The sequence below is a fragment of the Girardinichthys multiradiatus genome, chromosome 19 (assembly GCF_021462225.1).
Source record: "Girardinichthys multiradiatus isolate DD_20200921_A chromosome 19, DD_fGirMul_XY1, whole genome shotgun sequence".
Classification (NCBI taxonomy): domain Eukaryota; kingdom Metazoa; phylum Chordata; class Actinopteri; order Cyprinodontiformes; family Goodeidae; genus Girardinichthys; species Girardinichthys multiradiatus.
This window is the reverse complement of record NC_061811.1, coordinates 8,382,510-8,406,576: the sequence shown is the minus strand read 5'-3', so window position 1 is coordinate 8,406,576 and position 24,067 is coordinate 8,382,510. Positions and strand designations below refer to the sequence as shown.

Below are 24,067 nucleotides of genomic sequence, written 5' to 3'. Positions count from 1 at the left end.
CAGGTATTTTAAGAATACCCTGTATTTTTTCTATTGCTGCTGAAAGACCTGATCTTCTGAAGGAAAGTTGAAAAGATGAACAGTGCATGTAAATGTTTTAATGTGAACAGACTTTTAGCCGTGACAATTATTTTAAAATAAGTAATATATAGTAAGTAAAAAACAGGACCATGTTGCCTAAATCTAGCATTTTAAGAATGGTTATTTTAAGAAAGGGTCCAGTCCTCAGTTATCCAAAATAGGAATCTATTATTTGTCTTAAAGAGTTCATAAGACACTAGAGGTGCACCGATCTTTTCCTGGCCAATACCAATTTCTGTTTTTCAAATTTTGACCTGTTCCAGTTTTTCCCTCTAAGGACTAAAACTCACAAAGAAAACACGTTCTCTAGGTTTCTTGATAGAGGTAGAAGTTTTGAATCTAGCAGAAAATGAAGACATTCAATTCAGATGTTGATAGCGGGAGTCCTTAGTTCTTGATCACCGTTCAGAGTCTATTATCAGAAAGATTATTATAGTTAGTTGTTATAGTTCATTCAAATTTTAAGAGCTTTGCCCAAAATCCTAATAAATGAGAAACAGGTGAGCTGTAATTCCATCCTGATTGTTTTACTCCTACAAATTGCAACCATCTGTTCATGGCGCTAAACTACAAAATGTTGGAAAATGGTTTAAAGATTTGTCAGTGAGTCAGTGAGTGCTGCTCAGAGAGAATTAGAGAAAAATGGGTAAAATTAAAAGTAAAAAATGGGGAATACAAAAACCTTCCCTAGAGGAACACATAAAAACAATGAGGATTAAAAATAGTCTTTAAAATAAAAAAAATTATTGTTTTTAAAGTTAAAAGTTAGATCAATAATAGACTGATTAGAGTCATTTTTAATGTGTGAGAATGGGTGAAAATTAAAGTTGTGTGTTTGCGTGTCGAGGCATGCAGTGTCCCTCCAAACATTTGTTGTGGTGTTTGGAGTTCAAATCCTTCCAATGACTTTCAAGTTATTCTAGTAACTGTTTCCATGGAGACCGAGGCTCTTAAGTTTGTTGTGGCCTCGTCCGAGCAAACACAAACAACTAAGAATGCATAGTTGCCGTCCAGAGGTGAGGTCAAGCAGGCGTTGTGATTTTTACTCGTGTTTGGGGACACTTCCTTTAGACATCAAGCCTGCTGCAATTCAGCTGGGGATTCTTTATTGTTTGAGTTTGTGCAACATGGGGAAGTCGAGGCAAGTCAGCCGTAGTTTACAGTACGCCGCTGACCTTTGGCCAAGAAAAGCGGTTTAAGGGCGGTGCCAGACAAAACCTGGGTGTGTGTGTGTGTGTGTGTGTGTGTGTGTGTGTGTGTGTGAGAGAGAGAGAGAGTGTGAGAGAGAAAGATAGGGTGCTGGGAGGTGCAGACTGACTGGATCCAAAGATATCCAGATTGATCTAGCTGAATGAACCCATTACATTCTACATAAATGCTGAAACCAGATGGGTCTAGTTTAGTATTACTGTTATTATTATTATTTTATTTTTAGTGTTATTATTAGTATTATTAGCAGTAGTAATATTATTAATCACCCTTTTAAGCAGATTATGTGCCAATTTAGCTTAAAGCATTCAAACTGCATTTTCAGGAGAAATTTCAATTTTTATTTAGTTTTATTGTTATTATTGTTGTTGTTATTATTGATAAAATCATGCATCTTTTGGCTTCTGCAGTTCCTGACCAAAAACCCAGCGCGGCGTCTCGGCTGTGTGTCGTCAGAAGGAGGCGAGAACGCAGTGATCAGCCACTCCTTCTTCACTGGCATCGACTGGGATAAACTAAATAGCAGAGAAATAGAGCCACCCTTTAAACCAAGGATTGTAAGCAACACAACCAAATTCACTGGTAACATATAGCGGACACCAGATATTCACATACACTGTATAAAACACATATATACACAATTTTTCTTTTTCTTTCTTTTTTTAGGTCGAGTACGATTACCAAAATGATTTCTATTTGCTAAATTACATTTCTTCAAAATCAAAGGTTTAGATATACAGCGATTATTATGCCTTTAAGAATTAATAACTTGAGAAACCCTAGATGATAAGGTCATGGCTTTGTCAGCGTCTGATAAGTTAATTCACAGTCTGAATTAAATAGGGGGCACAACTCTGGGTTTATTTCAAGGGAACATTACAAACACTCTGCTTCCTTGTGTGACATTATGAAATATTTAATTAAAAGAAATCTGATATCGGGAACAGAAATGAGGGCCTACACAAAGTGTCATTGTCCACAGTGAAATGCACGCTGTACTGATATGGGATAAAAGGCTTCACAGTAGCTATTATGCTGTTTTTCCAAAAGCAACATGAGAAGCCAGATTGTGGTTTGCAAAATGCACTCAGGGAGGAAGACCTTAGTTTTGGAGACATGTCCAGCTGTCTCATGAAACTGAAATTGGACCATTGTAACATTTAGAGGAAAAAGAGGGAACTTGGAAGCCTAAGAACATCATCCCAACTGTGAAGTACGGTGGTGGCAGCACCATGTTTTGTTGGTGTTTAGCTGCAGGAAGGACTACTGCACCATGCAAAAAACATGCCATCATGATGAAAGAACATTATGTAAAAATAGTGAAGCTACATCTCAAGACTTCAGCCAGGAAGTTGAAGCTTCAAACAAATGGGTCTTCTAATTGGACTATGACCCACAGCATACCTCTACATTAGTGAAACTGTGGTTTCAGGACAACAAAGTCCATGTTTTGGTGTGGCCATCACAAGTTCCCGATCTCAGTCCCATTAGAACATTTGTGGTCAGATCTGAAAGTATGTGTGAGCAAGGCAGCCTACAAACCTGACCCAGTTACACCAGTTCTGTTCAAAGGAATGGGCCAAACTGTTGAGGTATACCCAAAACCTTTTGACCCAAGTCATACAGTTTAAAAAGCAATTCTTTAAAATGCCAACACAGTGTATGTACATTACTGAATTTGGAGAAGGTTCTTCTTCTCAATATTCAGGCATTTAGAAAATGGAAACAATGACTTAAACAGGAAAAGTATAGTCTAATTTTTTTGCATGTAAATATCTGGTTTCAGTTGTCTACAAGAATCTAGAGCTTGATCTTTAATGTTTTATCCTTACATTGTACTTCTCATTTCTTTATTATTGTCCAGAAAACGCCTGAGGACGTGAACAACTTTGACCCAGATTTCACCCAGGAGGAACCCACGCTCACGCCTATCGATGACCCCATGATCTCTTCCATCAACCAGGAGGAGTTTAGAAACTTTTCCTTCACTTCACCTGAGCTACTAGCGATCTGAGAGGCTCTCCTGTCCTTCCCTTGTCATTTTTCTACCGTTTTTCCTGCCTGTGTCTACAGCAATTCCTTGTACTTTGTTGCTGTTCCAATCCCCAGAAATGTGAGAAGTGGGAGTAAGAAAGATGTTGACAGCTCCGCAAGAAACCAGGCTGTAACTGAGCTCCTTAGCACTCCTGTGTAATCTCGGACCCTGCAGTTTGGTCAGATTGAGAAATCTTCCTAGTTTTTAGCTTCATCAGCACATTCACCGTTTCAAGTGTCTACAGGATGTGTTTGAGATGCTGTTGTATTGTAATGGAGTTACTTCACTTTTCTTCAAATGAAAAAGCACTTTTTAAAAAAAAATAAAATTTCACTGAGTCCACTTTTCGCTCTGGTGCTGCGCAGAAACACACAAGGGAAGAAATGGAGAGCCGGTTTCACACAAGCCTGCCAGATTCCCAGAAAAGTCTGAATACCAGTTAACTACTGGAAAGACTTACTGGAGCAGATGAAATAGTTTTTCAGTGATGTGTTCCTGCTCTGGAAACATACAGATACACACAGCCTGGGATGTACTCTTTTAAATATGTTACAAATAAAAATATTAGATATTGAAGCTAGAAACACGGCTGTTCTCTGGCCGCTGAGAGGTTTCACTGGTTACGAGATTACAGAACATGCTTAATGAGCTGGACCCAGGCACAGATAATAGGTGGGGTGTATTATAGGTTTAGGTCACACCATGTCACAAACGCTCTGCCTTTGTCTCTGTCGTAATTGGATCAGGCGGGCATGTTAAATATGACGCAACATTTCGCCTTCTGATTCATGCTGATGGTGAAATATCCAAAATTCTGTAGATTTCGCAACACAGCAGTGTAACAAAGGGAGAGTGAATACAAACATTGGGATGTTGGCAGAATAAAATGATGCTGTACAGTCATTTTTCCATTCATTTTACACTGTCTGCCTCTGCAAACACAGAGCCTGTGAAAGCCTGTAAAAGCAAGCCACTCTGTGCTGTCTTGGTGTAAATCTAAGAAATACTCAAATAATTTTCACCCAAACATCTGAGTCCCTGAACAAAAGGCAGGAAAACACAGCGTATAAAACTTGATGTTAACTGATCCTCCTGTGGAAGGAGTGGGCCTTCAGTTGATTTTTACTTTTTGTTGCAAACCAGTCGAGGATAAACAGGAAACCACATACAACGTCATTCCTGTCACCTTTAATCAAGACCGGAAGAGAAGAGCGACAAAATACTTTTCAGGCCTTTCTTTGCTGCAGTAAGAAGTCTTTTTACAGTCACCTGTGGTGGCGGCAGGAAGCCTGAGGTGGACTTCTGGCTAAACCTGCACTGACATGATCAAGCCCCAGTGTTTAGGACACGGACTCTTCCGGCTGGTGTGAAGGAGGAAGTCTGTACTTGTGTTTGTCTACTCACCCTATTGTCCTGCGTAGGACTGCAAACTGACAGCTTAGCATGCACAAATGCCTCCATACATTCTGAGTTTAAAACCTGATGTTCATTCCCTGCTCAAATTAAAATCTGTAGTTACTACAAAGTTCGTTTTCAACAAAAACTAGCTTTAACCTTCGGTATTATTAAACCTCTGGTAAGTCTCAGGTTTTTTCAAGCACACAGAGGTTTAAAAGGTTTTTGCTTTAGGTTATGTAAATATCAGACAAAATAAGGCAAATACAGACAAACAAAAAATACAAACATATTTTGAATGATGACTCTGTTTACTAAGGTACTTAAAGCCATCAGAACCAACCTATATGAAAAGCTAATTGCCCCCTTAAACTAATAACTGGTTGTGCAACCCTTGGCAGCAACAACCACCGTCAAACATTTGTGACAACTTGTGAGCCATTACATCACTGTGCAGGACCTTTGGCCCACTCTGCAGAATAATTTTGATTCAGCCACATTCGACAGCTTTAGATTATAAACGGCCAACATTTCTGTCAGATTTCTGTCCAGACTTGAAAAGGCCATTTCGAAACCCTGGTGTTTTTGCGCCGTTCTTTTACTTTTTGGATCATTGTCTTGCTGTGTAAAGCAAATACACTTGAGCATGGTATGGGCAATACTTTTGTTTTTTTTAGGTTATGATTAAAAATTATTTAAAAATTCATGCTCATAAACCTGTCACTGTATACGTTAGGACACAAATACTGCTCTAGGCTACCTATTGTCAGTTAGACTTCTGTAAGCCAGTTACATTAAATAGTAAAAAACTGACAGAATCCAATAACTGCATTTAATACCTTAGTATTAAGTATTGTTTCTGATGTTTATTATTGTTTTTGAGCTCTTCAAGCAGGCTTAATGTTCTAAGGCAGGTTCTTTTTAGGTGATTTCTTGATTTAAAAGATCTGCTTTTCAAAAAAATTGGTTAATCACAGTTCAGTCAGGATTCATCTAGTAAAACAACAGCGTTATAACCAGGAATTGCTATCTTAGAGGGCGTGCACTTTGAAAAACAAAGTTCCTTCCTTGTTTTTCTTGGCTTGTTGCTTCCCCGTTCGGCAGCTTCCTCGGGTTATGTTTGCATGAAAACATCTCGCCTTAGCTTTCTACCCTAGTTACTATTGGTATGTTCGGCATTTTTCTAATCTGCAGGTTTGATAAGCCCCTAAAGCAGACAAAGTTGCAGATCCACTGGGAAGGGAAAAATATGTAGGGAGCAGCAGTTGTGTGGATAAAAATGTCTTATTGATGTCAGAGGTTAAGGGCAACAGGAACTCAAATAACTCGTTACAATAGAACTATGCAGAATATCATCACTGAACAAAGAACATCTCAAACCTCAAACAGCAGCAGAAGGCCACACTCCTTTTATCCCAAACTTTAAACCAAGGACTACCAAAGTTGGACAACAAAAGATTGGAAAAACGATGCCTGGTCTGATGAGCCCGAAGTTTAGCTGCAACATTCAGATGGTTGCATCAGAATTCGGCGTAAACAACATGAGAGCATGGATCCATCATGTCTTGTATTTATGGCTCATGCTGATGGTGGTGTTATAATGGTGTGGGGAATATTTTCTTGGTGGATTTGAGCCTCTTTGTACCAACGAAGCATCATTTAAACACCACACCCTACCTGAGTTTTGTTGCTGACCATGTCCATTCCTTTAACCCACGTTCTGACAGCAACTTCTAGCAGGATAATGCACCACGTTACATAGCTCAAATCATCCCGAAACTTGTTTCTTGAACACGACAATGACTTCATTGTACTCCAGTGGCCTCCGCAGTCTTTAGATCCCAATCCAATAAAGCACACCTGGGATGTGGAGATTCTCTTCATGGATGTGCAGCTGACAAATCTGCAGCAACAGCTTGATACTTTCACGTCCGAATGGAGCCAAATCTCCGCCGCAAGGCAGTTATGAATTTGAAAACAGGGAAAATCCTGGAACCAGCAAGGTGTGCCTAATTCAGTGGCCAGTGGGTGTACATGAGTGACTTTTAACCACTTTTTCATTCTGTAAAATCATGCTGGTTCCTTGCCTCTGCTGTAAGAGATCTCATTATTACAGTGACATTGCAGTTCATGCACATCTAAACACCCCCCCCCCCCTTCGAAGCCTTTCAGAACAAGAATCAAAGCAACAGCTGCTCCCCTTTAATGTTAGATGACAGTTATCTCTGTCTGACAGAGTCTGGGGTCAGAATTTAAAGCATGCTCAGTAGCATAGTAAAGGTTTTGGTCCCAACCTCAGGCAAAGTCTCGACAGCACAAAGTTTCTAAGGATCACTTGTTTGCCTTGAGATCCTGCTCTTTTTCAGGTCCTGTCAAATACTTCACAAAGATTTTATGACTCAGATCCAAGTTGAGCTCTGCTGTTCACACCGAGGTGATGTGCCATCAAGCAACCCAGATATCTCTCCTATCGGCTGCCAGATGTGACAACCAACATATTCAGAGCAAGAAGTGTTTTAAAGGATCCAAACAGGGTTTCTTTCTTGTTCAAATGTGAGTGTTCTTTGCTGTGATTTTCTTAGACGTTTTTTTTTTTTTTTCAACCCCCAGTTTCTGTTCCAAAGAAAAGCTGAATCACAACCTTCCTGGATTATTAAATGATGGTGCCAAACTGAACAAAAATCTGACTGGAAATAGGACCGAAACTCTTAAAGTGCAATGCTCACATGTGCATACACACTTCTGCTAAGAACAGGAGGTATCATGTCTTAAAATGTGCAAAACACTGCAATACAGAAACCAACATAAACCTTCAGAAAGTTAGGATAAAAAAGCACAAAGACACTTTAAAACTGACATGGGCTGTACATATCCTTGCTTGAGAAGGAAATTAATTTTATATTTCCAGGATAGAGGTCCCTGCATGTAGCTATAGTGAACATTTTCACATTTTGGCACGTTGCAACCACAAACATTGATTCAGTTTTATTGGGATTTTATACAACCGCATACAATGAAGGGAAGGGACAATGACACGTGGTTTATCCGGGGTTTAGCATTTTACAAATAAAAATCTGAAAAGCGTGATTGATGTGTTGCTTTCTCAGAGGTACTTTAGGCTACCTTATGTTTTCAGAAAGTGTCTGCTTACAGTAAGCAGATCTGGGTGTGGTGAGTGACATAAAGCCTAAAATGTTGTAGATTTAAGTTATTTATCATTTAACAATGGGGGATAGTTATATCTTCACATAGGTCGGGTTCTTTTAGATATCTCAGAAAATAAATCTTTTGAAAAACGTTCTTCGTCTGCACTCGCTTCATCTTTTTGTGGTATTAACGTTTATTTGATGATTTGAAAGTGACATGAGACGAAAAAAACCGATGAAATCTGTCAGAGGTCACATTTTTCCACGGGTTTCTTTATGCCTTTCGATTAAATTGATTAATTATTATTATTATTATTATTTTGTTTGTTTTTTAACGGATACGTCACATTTCCCGTGCGCGTTCTGGCTGTGGTGAAGGCATGTGACTGCGCGCCCCCGCGGCAGCGGGCGGAGTCAGCGCGGTCCTTCATGAGGCAACATTGTCTCGGTAAAAAAGGCGCTTATCCAGCGTGGCATTACTTTTTTCCACAAGAACCCACCAAATATTCCGTTTCCAACAGAGAAGAGTTTGATATTTTTGGATTAAGCAAACCCAGAAGGAACTCTTATGTGATCTACCCGAGGATTTGCGGGTAAACTTCAGTTAAAAAGTGACATTTTGGTTGATTTCTCGACGCGAACGGTTCCAGCTTGACACCGATAGAGAGGCTCGACTCCAGCCCAGCCGTCCTGACATGGACACAGCGATCATACCTGAAAAGAAAAGGTAATGTCGCAGCTAGCTGATGCTGCCCTCTGAGATGAGACGTTTTTCTGAGGATATTTTTAGAGCTTTGTTGTTTTATTTGGGGTTCTTTCTAATGCCAGCCATGACATTACGGCCTTAATCTCAAGGTTAACAGCTAGTTTCCTCTCTTCGTTCGTCTCTGTTCTCTGCTAGCATGTTAGCATGTAGCTAACAGAGCTGTTTACCGTAAAAGTGGTGGATTTTAAACAGTTTACCTTCTACAGACATTATTTTAAGAATCTTATTAGCCCATTCAGTTAATCCTGTTTAGCCTCATGTCCGGTTTAAAAATTTAATCTTTCGCTTATTTCGTTTTCTTGGGCTAGCCTCGATGCAACAAGAGCTTTATTTACATCTGTTTTACTGTATTCAGTCAATAATCCACCTGTGCAGGTGTTTGCCTTGATGTGCCAGCTTTGACAGCGTTCAATGAACAGCTGCCAAAGTACAGAGTAGTGTTGGGTTTATATATATATATATATATATATATATATATGAGAGAGAGAGTTGTGTGAGTTTAGGTTTGATCAAATAGTTAACAAACTGATTTTTGTTATGGCTAAAAAACCTGTAGGGTTAATCTTCAACGCCTGCACTGAAAACGACAGAAATGAATTCACTTAGTGGGATTACATCTTCTCATCATCAAAGTGCTGAAACATCTTATTTGTGGCTGCTGACGTTGTGCCAAAGGCCGGGATGTTGACCACAGGTGCTTAGCGGATGAAGCTTCCTGAAATAGGTGAATGAGTTTCAGGTTAATGCTGAGTGGGAACCGTGTAAGACTGGTCCTGGCTTTAAGGGGTTATATGATTAATAGAAATCCCCATGAAGTCCTGTGTAAGATGAAAGATAACAGGTTAACTAATAGCTGCCTCTAAATAACTTTTAGGATGAACTTTATGCATGTGTTTGTGTAAAAAGGATTAAATTACGGTTCTGATAACAATAATAATGTAATATGCAGATAGTACGTAAACTAGGCATTGTGGGCTATAAATGATAAATGTAGTGTGTTCAATTTTTATGTATATGTACATTCAAAATTTCTGTATGACTTATATGTATAGAGTAGGGCTGAAACAATTAATTGGATTAATTGTGATTAATTGATTTTTGAAATAATCACCAACTCATTTAATAATCGAATAACTGTTTGTTGGAGTATACAGACTCAAACATTGCATCTGCAGAAAGAACAACCTACTCAGATCATAATTGTACAAAAAATATCTACATTTGCATTTTGTATGAAAACCCTTCTTTGTCTCTCAATATTCTCTATCGAAAAGCACCTTTTGTTATCCAATTATTAATTGAATAATTGGAACAATGAATCGATTATTAATCGATTAGCAAAATAATCAATAGTTGCATCCCTAATATAGAGACCTTTTATTTGTGGTGTAAACTGGTAAAAGGTAGTGATGCACCAATCAGTTGGGCAGAGATCAGAATTGACCTGTTACCCTTTGATGAGCTCTGAACCATCTGGGCCACTGTATTAATGCATTAAATACAGTATATGGTGAAGACTGGCCAACAAAACCCTTTGGCTTTGTATTTGTTTGACTCGGAGCTTCTTGGTGTTGATTTGAATAATCAAACTACTTGGCGTTGCTGAAAAAGAACCTTCTTCTGAACCTTGTCAAATGTCTTATAAATCCTTCTTTGACAATTCTGATTGAACCGATTTGTCTGGCTTGAAAAGATAGATTTTGCCCATATTTATTACAATGCTACAACCATATATTGTGCAATCTTAACTGTAAAGAAGTTGCTGTTTCCTCAAAATATTAGCCCAGCCTAGCAGCTTGCATCAGAAGTAACTGGAGCTGACCTGCATTGGTTTTATAGACATGCTTCATTGAATAGAGAAGCCATACTGACTGTTGAAAGGAAAAACATGTCTGTGGACGCTACAAACTATACAAACGGCCTGGACTGTTGTTTTTACTGTTTGTGTTTTTACTGCTGAATATATTAAATACGGGTATTAAGCTTAAACTGTGGCTTGCAAATCTGTATCATGCTGCGTCTCCTCACTTTCAGCTTGTTTGTACAATGCTTTTTCAACCGTGAGCAGGTGTAGTGGTTACAGTAGTGGTAAAACCTGCGTCCACAGGTTACCCGATGAGCAGAGTCGAACCTGATGGAAACAAAGCAGACAACCACTAAAGGGATTTTCAGTCATCAGAACCATGGAAGTGCAGCTGGGGCCATTCTCATGGTTGTGAAATCTGTTAGACACCGCAACTCAGTGTTATTGCTGATTTGCATTAATCAATTAAATTGTAAAATGATGTACAATTAAAAAAACAAACAAAAAAAAAACTCTGAAAGAATAAAAACAGAACTAATAAAAACAGACTTTCTCCCCAATAGGCCTAGCTAAAAGATTTCCTCACTGAATAATATACTGACAGGTTACAGTTTGACCTCCAGATCCTTTACTTTCCATTTTAAGCTGTTGCCTCGGTGAGGATTTTCATTTTGTCAAGCTCACTGAACCACCCTGGGGGACTCGCGCTCTCTGGACTTAAATCTGACCCTCTGTTTAGGTCAAGAATACCTATAGATTGCAATAAATATGTGCTCAGTTCTGGCCCAGGGTTGCAGGCTGGTTTGGGTTAGTTTTAGCTGGTTGCTTTGAGGTGTCTTTGTAATACTCATTCATCCCCTAATTACTGGGGCCTGACGTCAATAGGAGTGGCCGAGTGTGTGTGGTAGCTTGCTGGTTGGCAATTAGCCGGCATCTCAGAGACATTCAGGCAGCAGGCGGGTTAGAACATGAATAAGAAATCAGGAACTTGTTGGTGCACAGATATATTTTGGTTTGTGGTTTATTTGACCTATTTTTGATTCAACACATTAGTCTAGAGTTTAAGGAATAAAAATATGCTTGGATAAAAAATAAACAATTTGGGCTTCTTCAGTTCCCATTGTGGCCTCTGGCTGTAAAGCACTAATAACCTGATAGGGTCAGGAGATTAGAGGACATTAACGTAGAAAACATTGGCTGTAGTCTGACAGTTTAGGTGTATAATGCTCTGCCAGGTATGTAGATTTGCCTTCTTGGTCCGTGATAAATTTAGCGCAGATGAAATAAATGTTCAGACTGTCTCTAACAATGCTAGGAAGGATGCATGATGAATGTCTCCCTGTGCTTGTCCTTCAAATGTTGGACAGCAATTAGCAATATTGTTAAATGTAATTCTGTCTTTCCTTCCTTGCACTGATGAGTTCAGGGTTATCACACAATGTGAGCTCGGATAGCTGTTTCAGTTTTAACTGTTTAGAGATCGTACAGACTTAACTTTATTTATCAACGTGACACGCAGAGGGAACTAGATTTTGAATAGCTTGGTTTCATCTTCTGGGTTCAATTAGTTGAAGAAGAAAGTTTTTGGATGGCAACATGAAGCTGGAAGGAAATGGTTCATCAGTTGGAGGTTTGTACAGTAAGACGGGTGAACTGGAAGCTTGTGATGTTAGCTTGATGAATGATTCATAATGTAGATCACTATTAGTGTGACGTTCGGCTTTTTCTTTCCTTAAACCCCAGCTTGTGGTTTCTGATGAAGCAGCAGCTGTATTGTCAAGAAGGAGAAACAGACACCTAATGTTGAATCGGAGATATGTAGATCAGGAAGTTTTCAACTCCAACTTTAAAATTTTGCTAATCTCCTTAATCCCACTGTAGTAGATGTTTAACACCACTATGTGTGCCACTGTTGTAATGACACACAAACTGTCAGAAATGGTAATAAAACGCCAGCACCTGAACCTTTCACTCACTTCTATATGTGCAGAGTATTGTTTACAAAACTCTGATTTCTGGGGGCATTTGTGCTTCTTTTTTTTTTACTTGGAACTTGGAAAATCAGACGTCTAAGTAAAAAAACAACACAATAATATTAATTTGTTACATGTATTTATTATAATGCGTTTTACATTTTAAAATCTCCAGGTGCTTCAGAAGGAATAAAGAGAGTAAAATGAAAGAAACCAAACACTAAAAGCAGCAAGATTAAATGAACTTTAAAACGCTGTAGCATTTTAAAGTTCCTTATTGTGGCTTTCTGTGTTTAGAGAGAACATGATACAAGGGAATGGAGAACTAAGAGCATGTCTCAACATTTTGTGGAAAATACATTTCCTTTAAACGATCTTCTCAGATCTATTGCTTCCTCTGAATTAATCCGTTAATCAACTCAACGATGGTGAAAGTAGTTAACTTCGACCGTTCTTCCGTCAGTAGATTCATCCACACTGAAGAGTGTTGTTGCCACAGCCTGGCAGCTCTTAGTTGTGTTGCGTTTAATGAACAGAAAAGATCAGACTGAGTTTCAGATCAGCGCCGATAAAGCTTAAAATTGTTTGATTCTGGTCACCAGCCCATTTCTTAGTGCGTCTCAACCAAACTGGGGTGAAATGGACGTTATTGTCATTGCAGTTAGCACGTTTGGTGTAAATAGCTTGACAGAAATCAGAAGACAACCGTATTTCCTGGAAAAGCTAATTTAACTTACCTGATTGTCACATTACAGAAAGCACATTTTGTTTGCCTTCCTGCGAGTGTAACAGTGTTTCTTTCTACATGTTGGATTATATAATGGGACCATGTTTATCGTCATACTCAGCGGGACACACTGATAGGGAGAGCAGCTCTCTTCTAAAATAGGTCAGCCCAGTGTAGCATGATACACAAACAACACTGGAAGCGCTGGTCGAGGTGGTTCTCATGAGGGGGCCTTTTTTCCTTCCCTTTAATCTACGTGGTCACATCTACGAGCTCAAACTTTGTTTACAGTTCAACCCTCTTTAGTAAATAATGTGCTGAAACGAGCCCAACTGCAAACTACATATGTGAAGAAGTGGATGTGTGGACTGTTAGTGTTATGTAATAACATCTGAGGAGCTTTTGGTTCTTTGACGTCATAGTGGCCTGGTGACCACTAGGTAGATTTATGTGGTTGTCGAATGTTGCAGCATATTCTTATTGGCATGTGAGTGATTTCTGGAATGTTTTAGTTTGTTGCAGCCTCTAAAACATATTAATCTGAACCCATGCCAGAACTTATCAGCAGTTATTGTGGGACCAAAGTTCTTGAGGATGTTTAGAGGTCGACTGATATTGGACTGAGACAGCAGCTTCACCAAACGGCCTCCCGATGACCCCTGTAATATTTCTAATGTAATATGAATGTGTTTTTATGTGAAAGCAGGTTAGATGTGAGGAAATGAGCTGACACAGTCATTAAATGCAGAGGTGGCCAAGACTGGTAAACAGAGGTCATACATGAATGTCAACAGTACTGGCAGTAGACTCTGAAAGTGCTTTCTTGTTGTGTACGTATAAATGATCCGTCAGACGTCTGGAACTGAGCCGATTCATTCAACAGCTGGGTTGTGACTTCCTCAAAGACAAAGTTCAGGCTCAGACCTGAAAATCTTGGCGGATCAATTATCTCTGTTGCATGGTGGTTTGCAATAGAAAGTTTCACTTTTAAACCTGAAGTCTCTCTCTTCCAGCTGATTTAATCTGCAGCACGCTATGTTTAATTGGCTGCTCTATTCTCTTCAGGGTGAGACCAGAATAACATCAACGCCCTTGGTCAGTGCTGTAAGTGCGTAACAGATCAATTTTAATTGGATGTGCATTTCATAGCAAAGAGCTTTTTAAATGGCTGGACATTCAGTCCCGGTGCAGCTCTGGTGTCGTCTAAATGTGTTTGGGGTTTCTGAGGTGGAGTCTGGGAACAGAATGAGCTTTACAGTAAAATGTCAGAGTCATTGCACGACTTTAATGGAAAGCACTTTCAAAGCTTTTCATCTGCATTGGATCGTTTAAAGTCTGCTTCAAAGGGTGTTTATCTGAAGATCTTGTTTTTTGAGTTGCCATTAACCAGGTTTTTGATAATACAGAATGTAAAAAGGACGATGCTGCCCTCTCTGTTCCTCATTGCTTCTTTCATGAAACCTGCAAACCCCACAATGACTGCATAGCTGCCAAAACACGGACAGCTCTTCTTCCTGGTGTATCACATCAGTGGGTGGGCAATGTTTCTATCGGTCAGCAGCCAGGAGGATGCTTTCAAATGGCTGTCTGTGTAAATGCATCTTTCCAGCTATGGGAGTAAGTGTCAGACTAGGCTCCTCAGACATGCCTGAGTTAAAGAACAGGCACGCTTCTGCTTGTGGTAAACCCAGAATGTGTCCAGGTTGTGACCAATCCGTTGCCTGTCTCCACACAGGGTGAGTTCGGAGCGCAGGAAGGAGAAATCGAGGGATGCAGCGAGATGTCGTCGCGGGAAGGAGTCGGAGGTGTTCTACGAGCTGGCCAAGCAGCTGCCCCTCCCACACAGCACCAGCTCGAGCCTGGACAAGGCCTCCATCATGAGGCTGACCATCAGTTACCTGCGCATGCAGAAACTGCTCTGCATCGGTCAGTATCTGTAGTTACAGTTCAGCTTAACCCACACCTGTTTTCGGTTATAAGAAAACTCATATCAGGTTACATCCAGTATAATACGAGACGATGGTACTGAGTATATACAGGTCCTTCTCAAAATATTAGCATATTGTGATAAAGTTCATTATTTTCCATAATGTCATGATGAAAATTTAACATTCATATATTTTAGATTCATTGCACACTAACTGAAATATTTCAGGTCTTTTATTGTCTTAATACGGATGATTTTGGCATACAGCTCATGAAAACCCAAAATTCCTATCTCACAAAATTTGCATATTTCATCTGACCAAAAAAAGAAAAGTGTTTTAATACAAAAAACGTCAACCTTCAAATAATCATGTACAGTTATGCACTCAATAGTTGGTCGGGAATCCTTTGGCAGAAATGACTGCTTCAATGCGGCGTGGCATGGAGGCAATCAGCCTGTGGCACTGCTGAGGTCTTATGGAGGCCCAGGATGCTTCGATAGCGGCCTTTAGCTCATCCAGAGTGTTGAGTCTTGAGTCTCTCAACGTTCTCTTCACAATATCCCACAGATTCTCTATGGGGTTCAGGTCAGGAGAGTTGGCAGGCCAATTGAGCACAGTGATACCATGGTCAGTAAACCATTTACCAGTGGTTTTGGCACTGTGAGCAGGTGCCAGGTCGTGATGAAAAATGAAATCTTCATCTCCATAAAGCTTTTCAGCAGATGGAAGCATGAAGTGCTCCAAAATCTCCTGATAGCTAGCTGCATTGACCCTGCCCTTGATAAAACACAGTGGACCAACACCAGCAGCTGACACGGCACCCCAGACCATCACTGACTGTGGGTACTTGATACTGGACATCTGGCATTTTGGCATTTCCTTCTCCCCAGTCTTCCTCCAGACTCTGGCACCTTGATTTCTGAAAGACATGCAGAATTTGCTTTCATCCGAAAAAAGTACTTTGGACCACTGAGCAACAGTCCAGTGCTGCTTCTCTGTAGCCCAGGTCAGGCGCTTCTGCCGCTGTTTCTGGTTCAAAAGTGGCTTGACCTGGGGAATGCGGCACCTGTAGCCCATTTCCTGCACACGCCTGTGCACGGTGGCTCTGGATGTTTCTACTCCAGACTCAGTCCACTGCTTCCGCAGGTCCCCCAAGGTCTGGAATCGGCCCTTCTCCACAATCTTCCTCAGGGTCCGGTCACCTCTTCTCGTTGTGCAGCGTTTTCTGCCACACTTTTTCCTTCCCACAGACTTCCCACTGAGGTGCCTTGATACAGCACTCTGGGAACAGCCTATTCGTTCAGAAATGTCTTTCTGTGTCTTACCCTCTTGCTTGAGGGTGTCAATAGTGGCCTTCTGGACAGCAGTCAGGTCGGCAGTCTTACCCATGATTGGGGTTTTGAGTGATAAACCAGGCTGGGAGTTTTAAAGGCCTCAGGAATCTTTTGCAGGTGTTTAGAGTTAACTTGTTGATTCAGATAATTAGGTTCATAGCTCGTTTAGAGACCCTTTTAATGATATGCTAATTTTGTGAGATATGAATTTTGGGTTTTCATGAGCTGTATGCCAAAATCATCCGTATTAAGACAATAAAAGACCTGAAATATTTCAGTTAGTGTGCAATGAATCTAAAATATATGAATGTTAAATTTTCATCATGACATTATGGAAAATAATGAACTTTATCACAATATGCTAATATTTTGAGAAGGACCTGTATTAAATGTCTGGCGTTACAGCAGCTTTGTTCCCAAACATACATACACAAGCAGAAACAGAGTCAGAATTTTCCTGTTATCCATATTAAACTCTGGACCCCGTGTCTTCGAGCAGATGGTAGCAGTCTTCATTCATGATTTAGTCAGTAGTTGGGGTCAGAGGTTATGCTGTTGGCTAATCTCATCATACTATGGTAGAGTTAGGCCTGACCTACATTGCTAGAGCAGATTTTCACTTGGTGAAGCTGCTAAGGGCACTGCTGTCGCTCTTCGTTTTCTGCCATCTTGACTTTTCAATTCCAGACTGTACCTTGCATGATGAGTTTAGCCTTCGAAAGGGGCAGAAATGTGCATCAGACTGGAGACATTACAAAATTAAATACTTGCAAAGTGGAATATGAAAAGCTGTGTGCCGATTATGTTTTTGTGATATTTTAGAGCCAAAATTAGAAAGATACGAATAAATTCAGTTAACTGCAGAGCCGTCGTAGTGCACACCATGATCTACACAAGGACAGGACATGACACGGAGGGTGACAGAAACTCTAATCACACATTTAATAGCAAACTGTAGAAACCACTAGCTATCTGCCCTGAAAATCGACTCGTATATGGTTCACTCTGCAGATATGACCGCCTGCTGTGCTTTTTGTGCCTGCTTGTAAATGTTTTAGACAGATTTTTGATCACCTCTGCATAATCTCATCTTTTATTTTCATCTCCCACCCCTTCCACCCCTTCCTCCCCTCTCGGTTGTCTCATCCAGATGAGCCTGCGGTGGAGGAGAAAACGGAACTTGATATCCAGCTAAATGGCTCCTACCTTAAGGCTTTAGAGGGCTTTCTCGTGGTGTTGTCTGAAGATGGAGATATGATCTATATTTCAGAAAATGTCAACAAGTGCTTGGGGCTGGCACAGGTTGGTCTGTTATGACCTGCTCATATGTTAGAAGCAGGGAATTGGGCCCAAAGGTTCCAGTTAATTTCTATGATTTAGTTTTTTGGGGCCAAGCTGAATCTTTCACTTTTATTCTTAATTGCATAAAAGTGTAATAACTCATTCAGGTGTGCCTGTCTGCTGCAGTTTGACCTGATTGGACACAGCGTGTTTGATTTCACTCATCCCTGCGACCAGGAGGAGCTGAGAGAGGTGCTGGTCTACAGAACCGGTGAGCAGCGCCAGTTCTTCACAACACAGCTGCTGATTTAAGTTTGCACACACTGACATTTGAGCTGGAACTGCTCGAAACTCCACTTCCTTTTTCGTTCTCTGGGTTGCTCACCACAGTGCAGAAGTTTTACACTTTTATGTCTTTATGCAAATGCAAGTAGCAGGTTGCAGTTACACTGAAAGAAAAACCATAAAACTGTTGGTTGTTAGAGATATAAACCCTCATTGTTATAACTGCAGTCTAAGTTAATGGTTCACTCTTTTTACAACTCTGGTTCCATCTGTATTTTATTTTGTGATTTCAGGCTCCAAGAAAGTCAAGGAACCCAGTACAGAGCGAAGCTTCTTTCTACGGATGAAATGCACTCTCACAAGCAGGGGTCGCACCGTCAACGTAAAGTCAGCTACATGGAAGGTAGGTCAGAGGTTAAGGCCTTGTCCACACGGAGGCAAAAACGGTATCAAGGCAAAAACAATTTAGAAAAAAAATGTGTGTCCACACGGATGCACACAGCAACACTGGAAACGCTGTAGTAGGTATGCCGGCCCATTGGTGGCGCTGTGACACTGTCACAGAAAAGCACCAAAAACACCAGGCATCCACAGACAACTCATGCAAGTTAAACATTTATCATGGCTTAACTTTGGCCGCTTGAAAACTGAATAATGTTTACAACCCAGCTCCTTTGTCCATGATGCAGATGCTTTATCCGCCATGTTTGTTTTGAAACGGTTGCTCAGACGACCAACCACACAATACAATTTGGATGAAATAGTTGTAGCTTTTGTTAAAACGTTTAAGAAGATACAAAAAAAAAAAAAAAAAGGATAAAAACATAGATCATTTCAGTAAATAGCAGCAGCTCGATGGATGGCTAACAGTAAATGTCAAAAACAGTGAACGATTTCAAATGTTTTTATGTTTCTTACATTTTCCATCTGATGTTCCTGTTCTACATTTGAAAACCCTGCCTCAGTCTGAAAGTTCTGACTGGTGCCGCCCGACTGTTGTTTCTGTAGGTGCTGCATTGCTCGGGTCACGTGCGAGTTCACAGCAGTGAGCAGAGCGCAGACGGCCACAAGGAGTCACCCGTGCCCTATCTGGTTCTGATCTGTGACCCCGTCCCTCACCCCTCCAACATCGAGGTCCCCCTGGACACCAAAACGTTCCTCAGCCGCCACACGATGGACATGAAGTTCACATACTGCGACGAGAGGTCAGTTTCCCCACCTCAGGGAGTATTATGGTATGCGAGCTTGCAGAGTGATCAGATCCTCTTTATCATCTGTTGTTGTCAGAGGTGTTAATAGCATAGTCATATAGAGACATCTAGTGCTCGGTGGTGGTACAACAAAAGATTGATTCTGAAAATGTTTTTTTTTTTTTTTTTTTTCAGAATCACTGAGCTTATGGGTTACGATCCGGAGGACCTGCTCAACCGTTCTGTGTACGACTACTACCATGCTCTGGACTCGGACTATCTTACAAAGACTCACCATCACTGTAAGCTCAACGGAAAGAGCATCCTAAACTTAATCACACTCTTATGTTTTTTTTATCTGATCAACGTTTAATTTAGAATCTAAATATTCCTTTCCGTGTTTCTGTCGCTCTTAGTGTTTGCAAAGGGCCAGGTCACCACGGGTCAGTACCGGATGTTGGCAAAGAAAGGAGGCTTTGTGTGGGTGGAAACACAGGCCACCGTCATCTACAACAGCAAGAACTCCCAGCCTCAGTGTGTTGTTTGTGTCAACTTTGTGCTCAGGTACTGCAAAAGATTTATAACCAGTTCCAAGTAGTACATCTTCATGTGAAAAATGCAGTGAATATCTCAGAAACGACAGATTAAGACCCGGTTGCTCATTTTCACTCAGGGGGGAAAAATGTGAAGATTTTCTGTTACAGCTGAGAACTGTCGGTCTTGTCCAACAGTGGGATCCAGGAGGAGAAACTGATCCTTTCTTTGGAGCAGACCGACGATGTGAAGGAAGAGGAAGAGCAGCAGCAGCAGGATGAAGACCAGGCTGTAGTGGAGGAAAGCGAGCCCGTCGAAGTGAAGGAGGAGGAGAAGACCCCAGTGATCAAACTCTTCACGCAGGCGGAGATGCATCCGCAGGACTGCCTTTACGACTTGCTGAAAGAACAGCCTGATGCCCTGACCCAGCTGGCCCCGGCCGCCGGAGACACGTTCATCTCCCTGGACTTTGGCCGCCCCGGTTCGTAGTCACATTATGGCGTCCACACATCTTCACGACATGAATCGGTTTATATTCCAGGAAATTAAAACATTCTGATCTGCAACGTTTTCAGGTGCAGAGTCAGAGACCCACCTGCTGGAGGATGTCCCTCTCTACAATGATGTAATGCTGCCCTCCTCTGGTGACAAGCTGGCACTGCCTCTGTCTCCTCTGTTGCCCACTGAGCCGCTGGAGGTCTCCAGCAGCACCTCTGGGGAGCCAAAACCTGAGAGCTTTACTCCAGCCCTGTCTACTACACCACCCCACAAACCTTCAGAAGTATGACTGTGATACTTTGAAAATATTCTTCAACGTTGTAGTGAACAGGGACTCACCTGTACTGATTTCTCTTTAGGTTGACGATCCTCTGGGCTTTTCTTTCCCCATGGACACAGAAATGAACTCAGATTTTAAACTGGACCTGGTGGAGAAGCTGTTTGCAATCGATCCAGAGGCCAAAGCTCCCTTTAACACAGAGGTAAATATCTCAGGAGGTTCTGTAGTTTTCACTATACATAGATCAACCCCATATGTTCTAAATAAGGTGGATTCCTCGTATTTTAATAATTTAAATAGTTGAGTAGGTGTGGTTGCTTGGATGGAGGGAGGGAGCCTTCCTCTCTCCCTGTTGGATGGAGTAAGGGGGAGTCAGGTTTAGCCTAAACCGGCTCAGTTATGATTGAGGTCCAAACACACCCTCCATTTCTGCTACCTGTATGACCCCTTCTCTTTTCCAATGGTTATAATGAGTCTGACAGAGAGATGTATCCCAATCATTGTGGTTTTTAGTATAACAATGACCATCAGTGGGACCCTTTGTGGGGTTCCTTGAGACGACATTGTTGTAAATAAGCTCCGTTTAACTAAATAATCTGAACTGAAACTATCTGTGTAGTTATGCTGCTATAGGCTTAGGCTGCTGGAGGACATAACGACCACTTTCACTCTCTTCGCTACATTCTCACACTACTCTCTAATTCTGCATTATTTGCTGTTTTTTCAGCTTTTAACTTTGTTCTCTCTTTTCTCTTCCTAGAAGCTACACCTGGCCTGGTTCTGTGTCTACCTGTGACACCTTTCTGGAGAGGGGCATTGTCCGAGCTTCTGCTGGCAACAACTTAATGCTCAACCTCTACAGATGATCCACATGGCCCTGTCTTTCATGGTTTAACCCTTTCTCTCTCCTAGACATGGCGATTGACTGAGCTTCTACTGTGACTAATTATATCTGCTCTCTTTCAGACTCTAACCTTGAAAACTGGCTGAAAGTTTATCTGTTCTTTCTTTCTAGATGAAACGACTAAAGGAGCTACATCCATTAACATTTACTTTTCCTTCCCATAGAAAGGACTACTACTTTGTTCTCTTTGTGTCTCTGCTCTGTTCTCTCAAACCCCCAGTCGGTCGTGGCAGATGGCCGCTCATACTGAGCCTGGTTCTGCTGGAGGTTTCTTCCTGTTAAAAGGGAGTTTTTCCTCTCCACTATCTCTACATGCATGCTCAGTATGAGGGATTGCTGCAAAGTCAACGCCAGTGACTGTCCACTGTCTCTACATGCTCATCCAGGAGGAGTGAATGCTGCAAGTCACTGACTGGATGCAATCTGCTGGGTTTCCTTAGACAGAAAAACTTTTTATCCAATTTGAATAAATAACTGAATCTGACTGAACTGTTCAATGATTAGGATTGATTGGAATGTATGAACCTGACTGTTGTGAAGTGCCTTGAGACAACATGTGTTGTGAATTGGCGCTATATAAATAAAACTGAACTGAATTGAATCTCCTTGTCTCAGTTAAAAATGAGAACTTAATTATAAATTAAAAAAACATTTCTTCTCCTTGAGGTAATGGAGGACTCCGAACTGGAAATGTTCGCACCATACATTCCCATGGATGATGACTTCCAGCTGCCCTCCCTCGTCTCCGAAGAGCCTTTGTCTTGTGGACCAGTCAAACCCCTGGAAAGCTCCCCAGTCCTCATCGCACTGGACGCCCACAGCTATCCCAGCTCTCCATTCAGCGCGCCAGAGAGTTGCACGGTTTCTCCAGCTCCACCCGAGCCGGTCTGCACGCCCCCTCCTGCCAACATCGCAGCAAAGAGGTAACCTTTTATTTTTTTCTTGTTCAAAGCATGTTGCGTTTAAAATGACTTTTAGGGTGGGAATTACATCGTTCCTCGTTTGTCTAGAAAAGTGTGGAATTTAAGTATTTTCCACGTCTTGATAGTTTCCATAATTTATCCATTAGTCTGACTCTCTGTTTATCCATCCATCCATCCAGTGGTTTTCTCCCAGTCCATATTTAAAGCCCGATTTCTGTTGACATATTCATGTTAATCCTTGTATTTATACTTTGATAATTAGCAAAAATGGACTGGGAAGTCTGGGAAATGCAGTCCTGAAGTTGGTGGAACTCTGAGACATAAGTGAGGAACCCTGGTAACGGCTGCTGTTGTATTTCAGAGCCCCAAACCCGGAGAAAGACGTTCCCCTCAGAAATCGGGCGGTTCAGAATGTACAGCGGAAAAGAAAACTCGGCGAACTAAAGGAGATCATTGAACAGGTCGGGCCAACAGTTCAGCACAGTTTATTTTAAAGAACTTTAGCTTTGCAGGACAGTGTTAAATCTTTGGTTTCTTGTCTTCAGGGATCTTTGATCCAAGGGCAACCTGAGAAGAGTAAAAAGCTGAAGGCGACCGAGTTAGGAGCAACTAGGACCATTATTCTTCTGCCTTCAGGTGAACATCCAAGCTCCATGCTTAAAAACATGCAAGTGTTGCTTAAAACTAATCCCATCAGCCGTTAATGTACCTTGCTCCCTCTTAGATTTGGCCAGCAGACTGCTGGGCACCACCTCAGATGGCAGCAGCTCCCCCTTCACATTGCCTCAGCTCACCAGCTACGACTGTGAGGTGAACGCCCCCTTACAGGGCCGACAGTACCTGCTGCAGGGGGAGGAGCTGCTGTGCGCTCTGGATCACGTCATCTGAGTCAGGCCTTCGGTTCTGGACTAGACTGAACACTACAAATCTACCCTCACATTGTGACTCTCCTCCTTGGCCAGCTACCCCCCAAACCTACTGCCACTTATTTATGTATCTGTTGGATTTTGACTGTAGTTTGGCTGCTGTTTGTGCACCTTATGTGATATTTGCAGCATTCCACCATGACAAACAACCATAGCAGCATCTTGGTTTCAGCGCGATGGGATTCAGGCATTGTAAGACATCAACTTCTTTCTTTCTCCTCTCCTCTCCTCTGGCGAGTCTCTCCCGACACGGCGCCTTCACCTATGACCCCTCTCCAGTTGGTCACCACAGAACCTTACGCTGCTGCCAGCAGTGTATTGTAAGCTTCAGTCGCACAACTTATATTTTCTTAAAAAGAAAAATCTTACCAGCAATATATTTTAAGCCTTTTTAAAGTAGATCTAATGGAAAATAGTTTTTTTTTCCTCCCATACTTGTATGTTGTAGTACTCGCACCAAACAGATGTCTGTATTGCTTTAAAACCTAAACTGGTTTGAATGTTATCACCATTTAATAGCTGTCTGTGAGCTAATTTCATTTAATTGTGTAGCAGTTCAGTACATGTCACTTTATTACTTTACTGTAACTGTGTTACTGTACATATGCCAGGAAAATTGGAACTTTTACTCAATCTTTTTCACTTTTTATTTTCCTGGTCCAGGATTAGATTGATTTTCTTCTACATGAAGACCTCTTGTTTTCAGTTATTAGTGTGTGACAAACTCAGTGCGAGCTTCCCATTTTGTCTGGCCTGGTAGTCTGTTTCAATACCATTCTTCCTTGCCATAGTGTTGAGTCTCTCACACTTCGTTTTGCTGTTTATCAATAAATGGCTTTAATAAAATG

The 24,067-nt window shown here is 41.2% G+C and overlaps 2 protein-coding genes across 2 annotated transcripts in view; both read left to right on the top strand.

Moving 5' to 3' along the window:
- prkcha (protein kinase C, eta, a) overlaps window positions 1–3,667 on the top strand; it is a 39,977-nt gene extending 36,310 nt beyond the window's left edge. The window contains exons 13-14 of the mRNA XM_047346055.1: window positions 1,701–1,847; window positions 3,155–3,667. Coding sequence (XP_047202011.1) covers window positions 1,701–1,847; window positions 3,155–3,304 — 297 coding nt within the window. The 3' untranslated portion in view covers window positions 3,305–3,667. The remainder of the gene's footprint in view (window positions 1–1,700; window positions 1,848–3,154) is intronic.
- A 4,607-nt stretch (window positions 3,668–8,274) lies between these two features.
- On the top strand, window positions 8,275–24,065 carry hif1aa (hypoxia inducible factor 1 subunit alpha a). Its single transcript, XM_047345899.1, has 15 exons — window positions 8,275–8,593; window positions 14,872–15,062; window positions 17,549–17,700; window positions 17,866–17,950; window positions 18,258–18,367; window positions 18,973–19,169; window positions 19,350–19,456; window positions 19,571–19,718; window positions 19,886–20,169; window positions 20,264–20,469; window positions 20,546–20,668; window positions 22,037–22,293; window positions 22,655–22,754; window positions 22,839–22,929; window positions 23,018–24,065. The coding sequence occupies exons 1-15, from the start codon at window positions 8,562–8,564 to the stop codon at window positions 23,179–23,181; spliced, it is 2,247 nt and encodes a 748-aa protein (XP_047201855.1). The 5' UTR covers window positions 8,275–8,561; the 3' UTR covers window positions 23,182–24,065.
- The last annotated feature ends 2 nt before the right edge of the window (window positions 24,066–24,067 follow it).

What these genes read in the sequence shown, in the direction of transcription:
- hif1aa (XM_047345899.1), top strand. Translation starts at nt 8,562, where the DNA reads ATGGACACAGCGATCATACCTGAAAAGAAAAG. An exon ending in CCTGGACTTTGGCCGCCCCG is followed by an intron (nt 20,170 to 20,263) that starts GTTCGTAGTCAC and finishes CAACGTTTTCAG; the next exon opens with GTGCAGAGTCAGAGACCCAC. An exon ending in TAAAGGAGATCATTGAACAG is followed by an intron (nt 22,755 to 22,838) that starts GTCGGGCCAACA and finishes TCTTGTCTTCAG; the next exon opens with GGATCTTTGATCCAAGGGCA.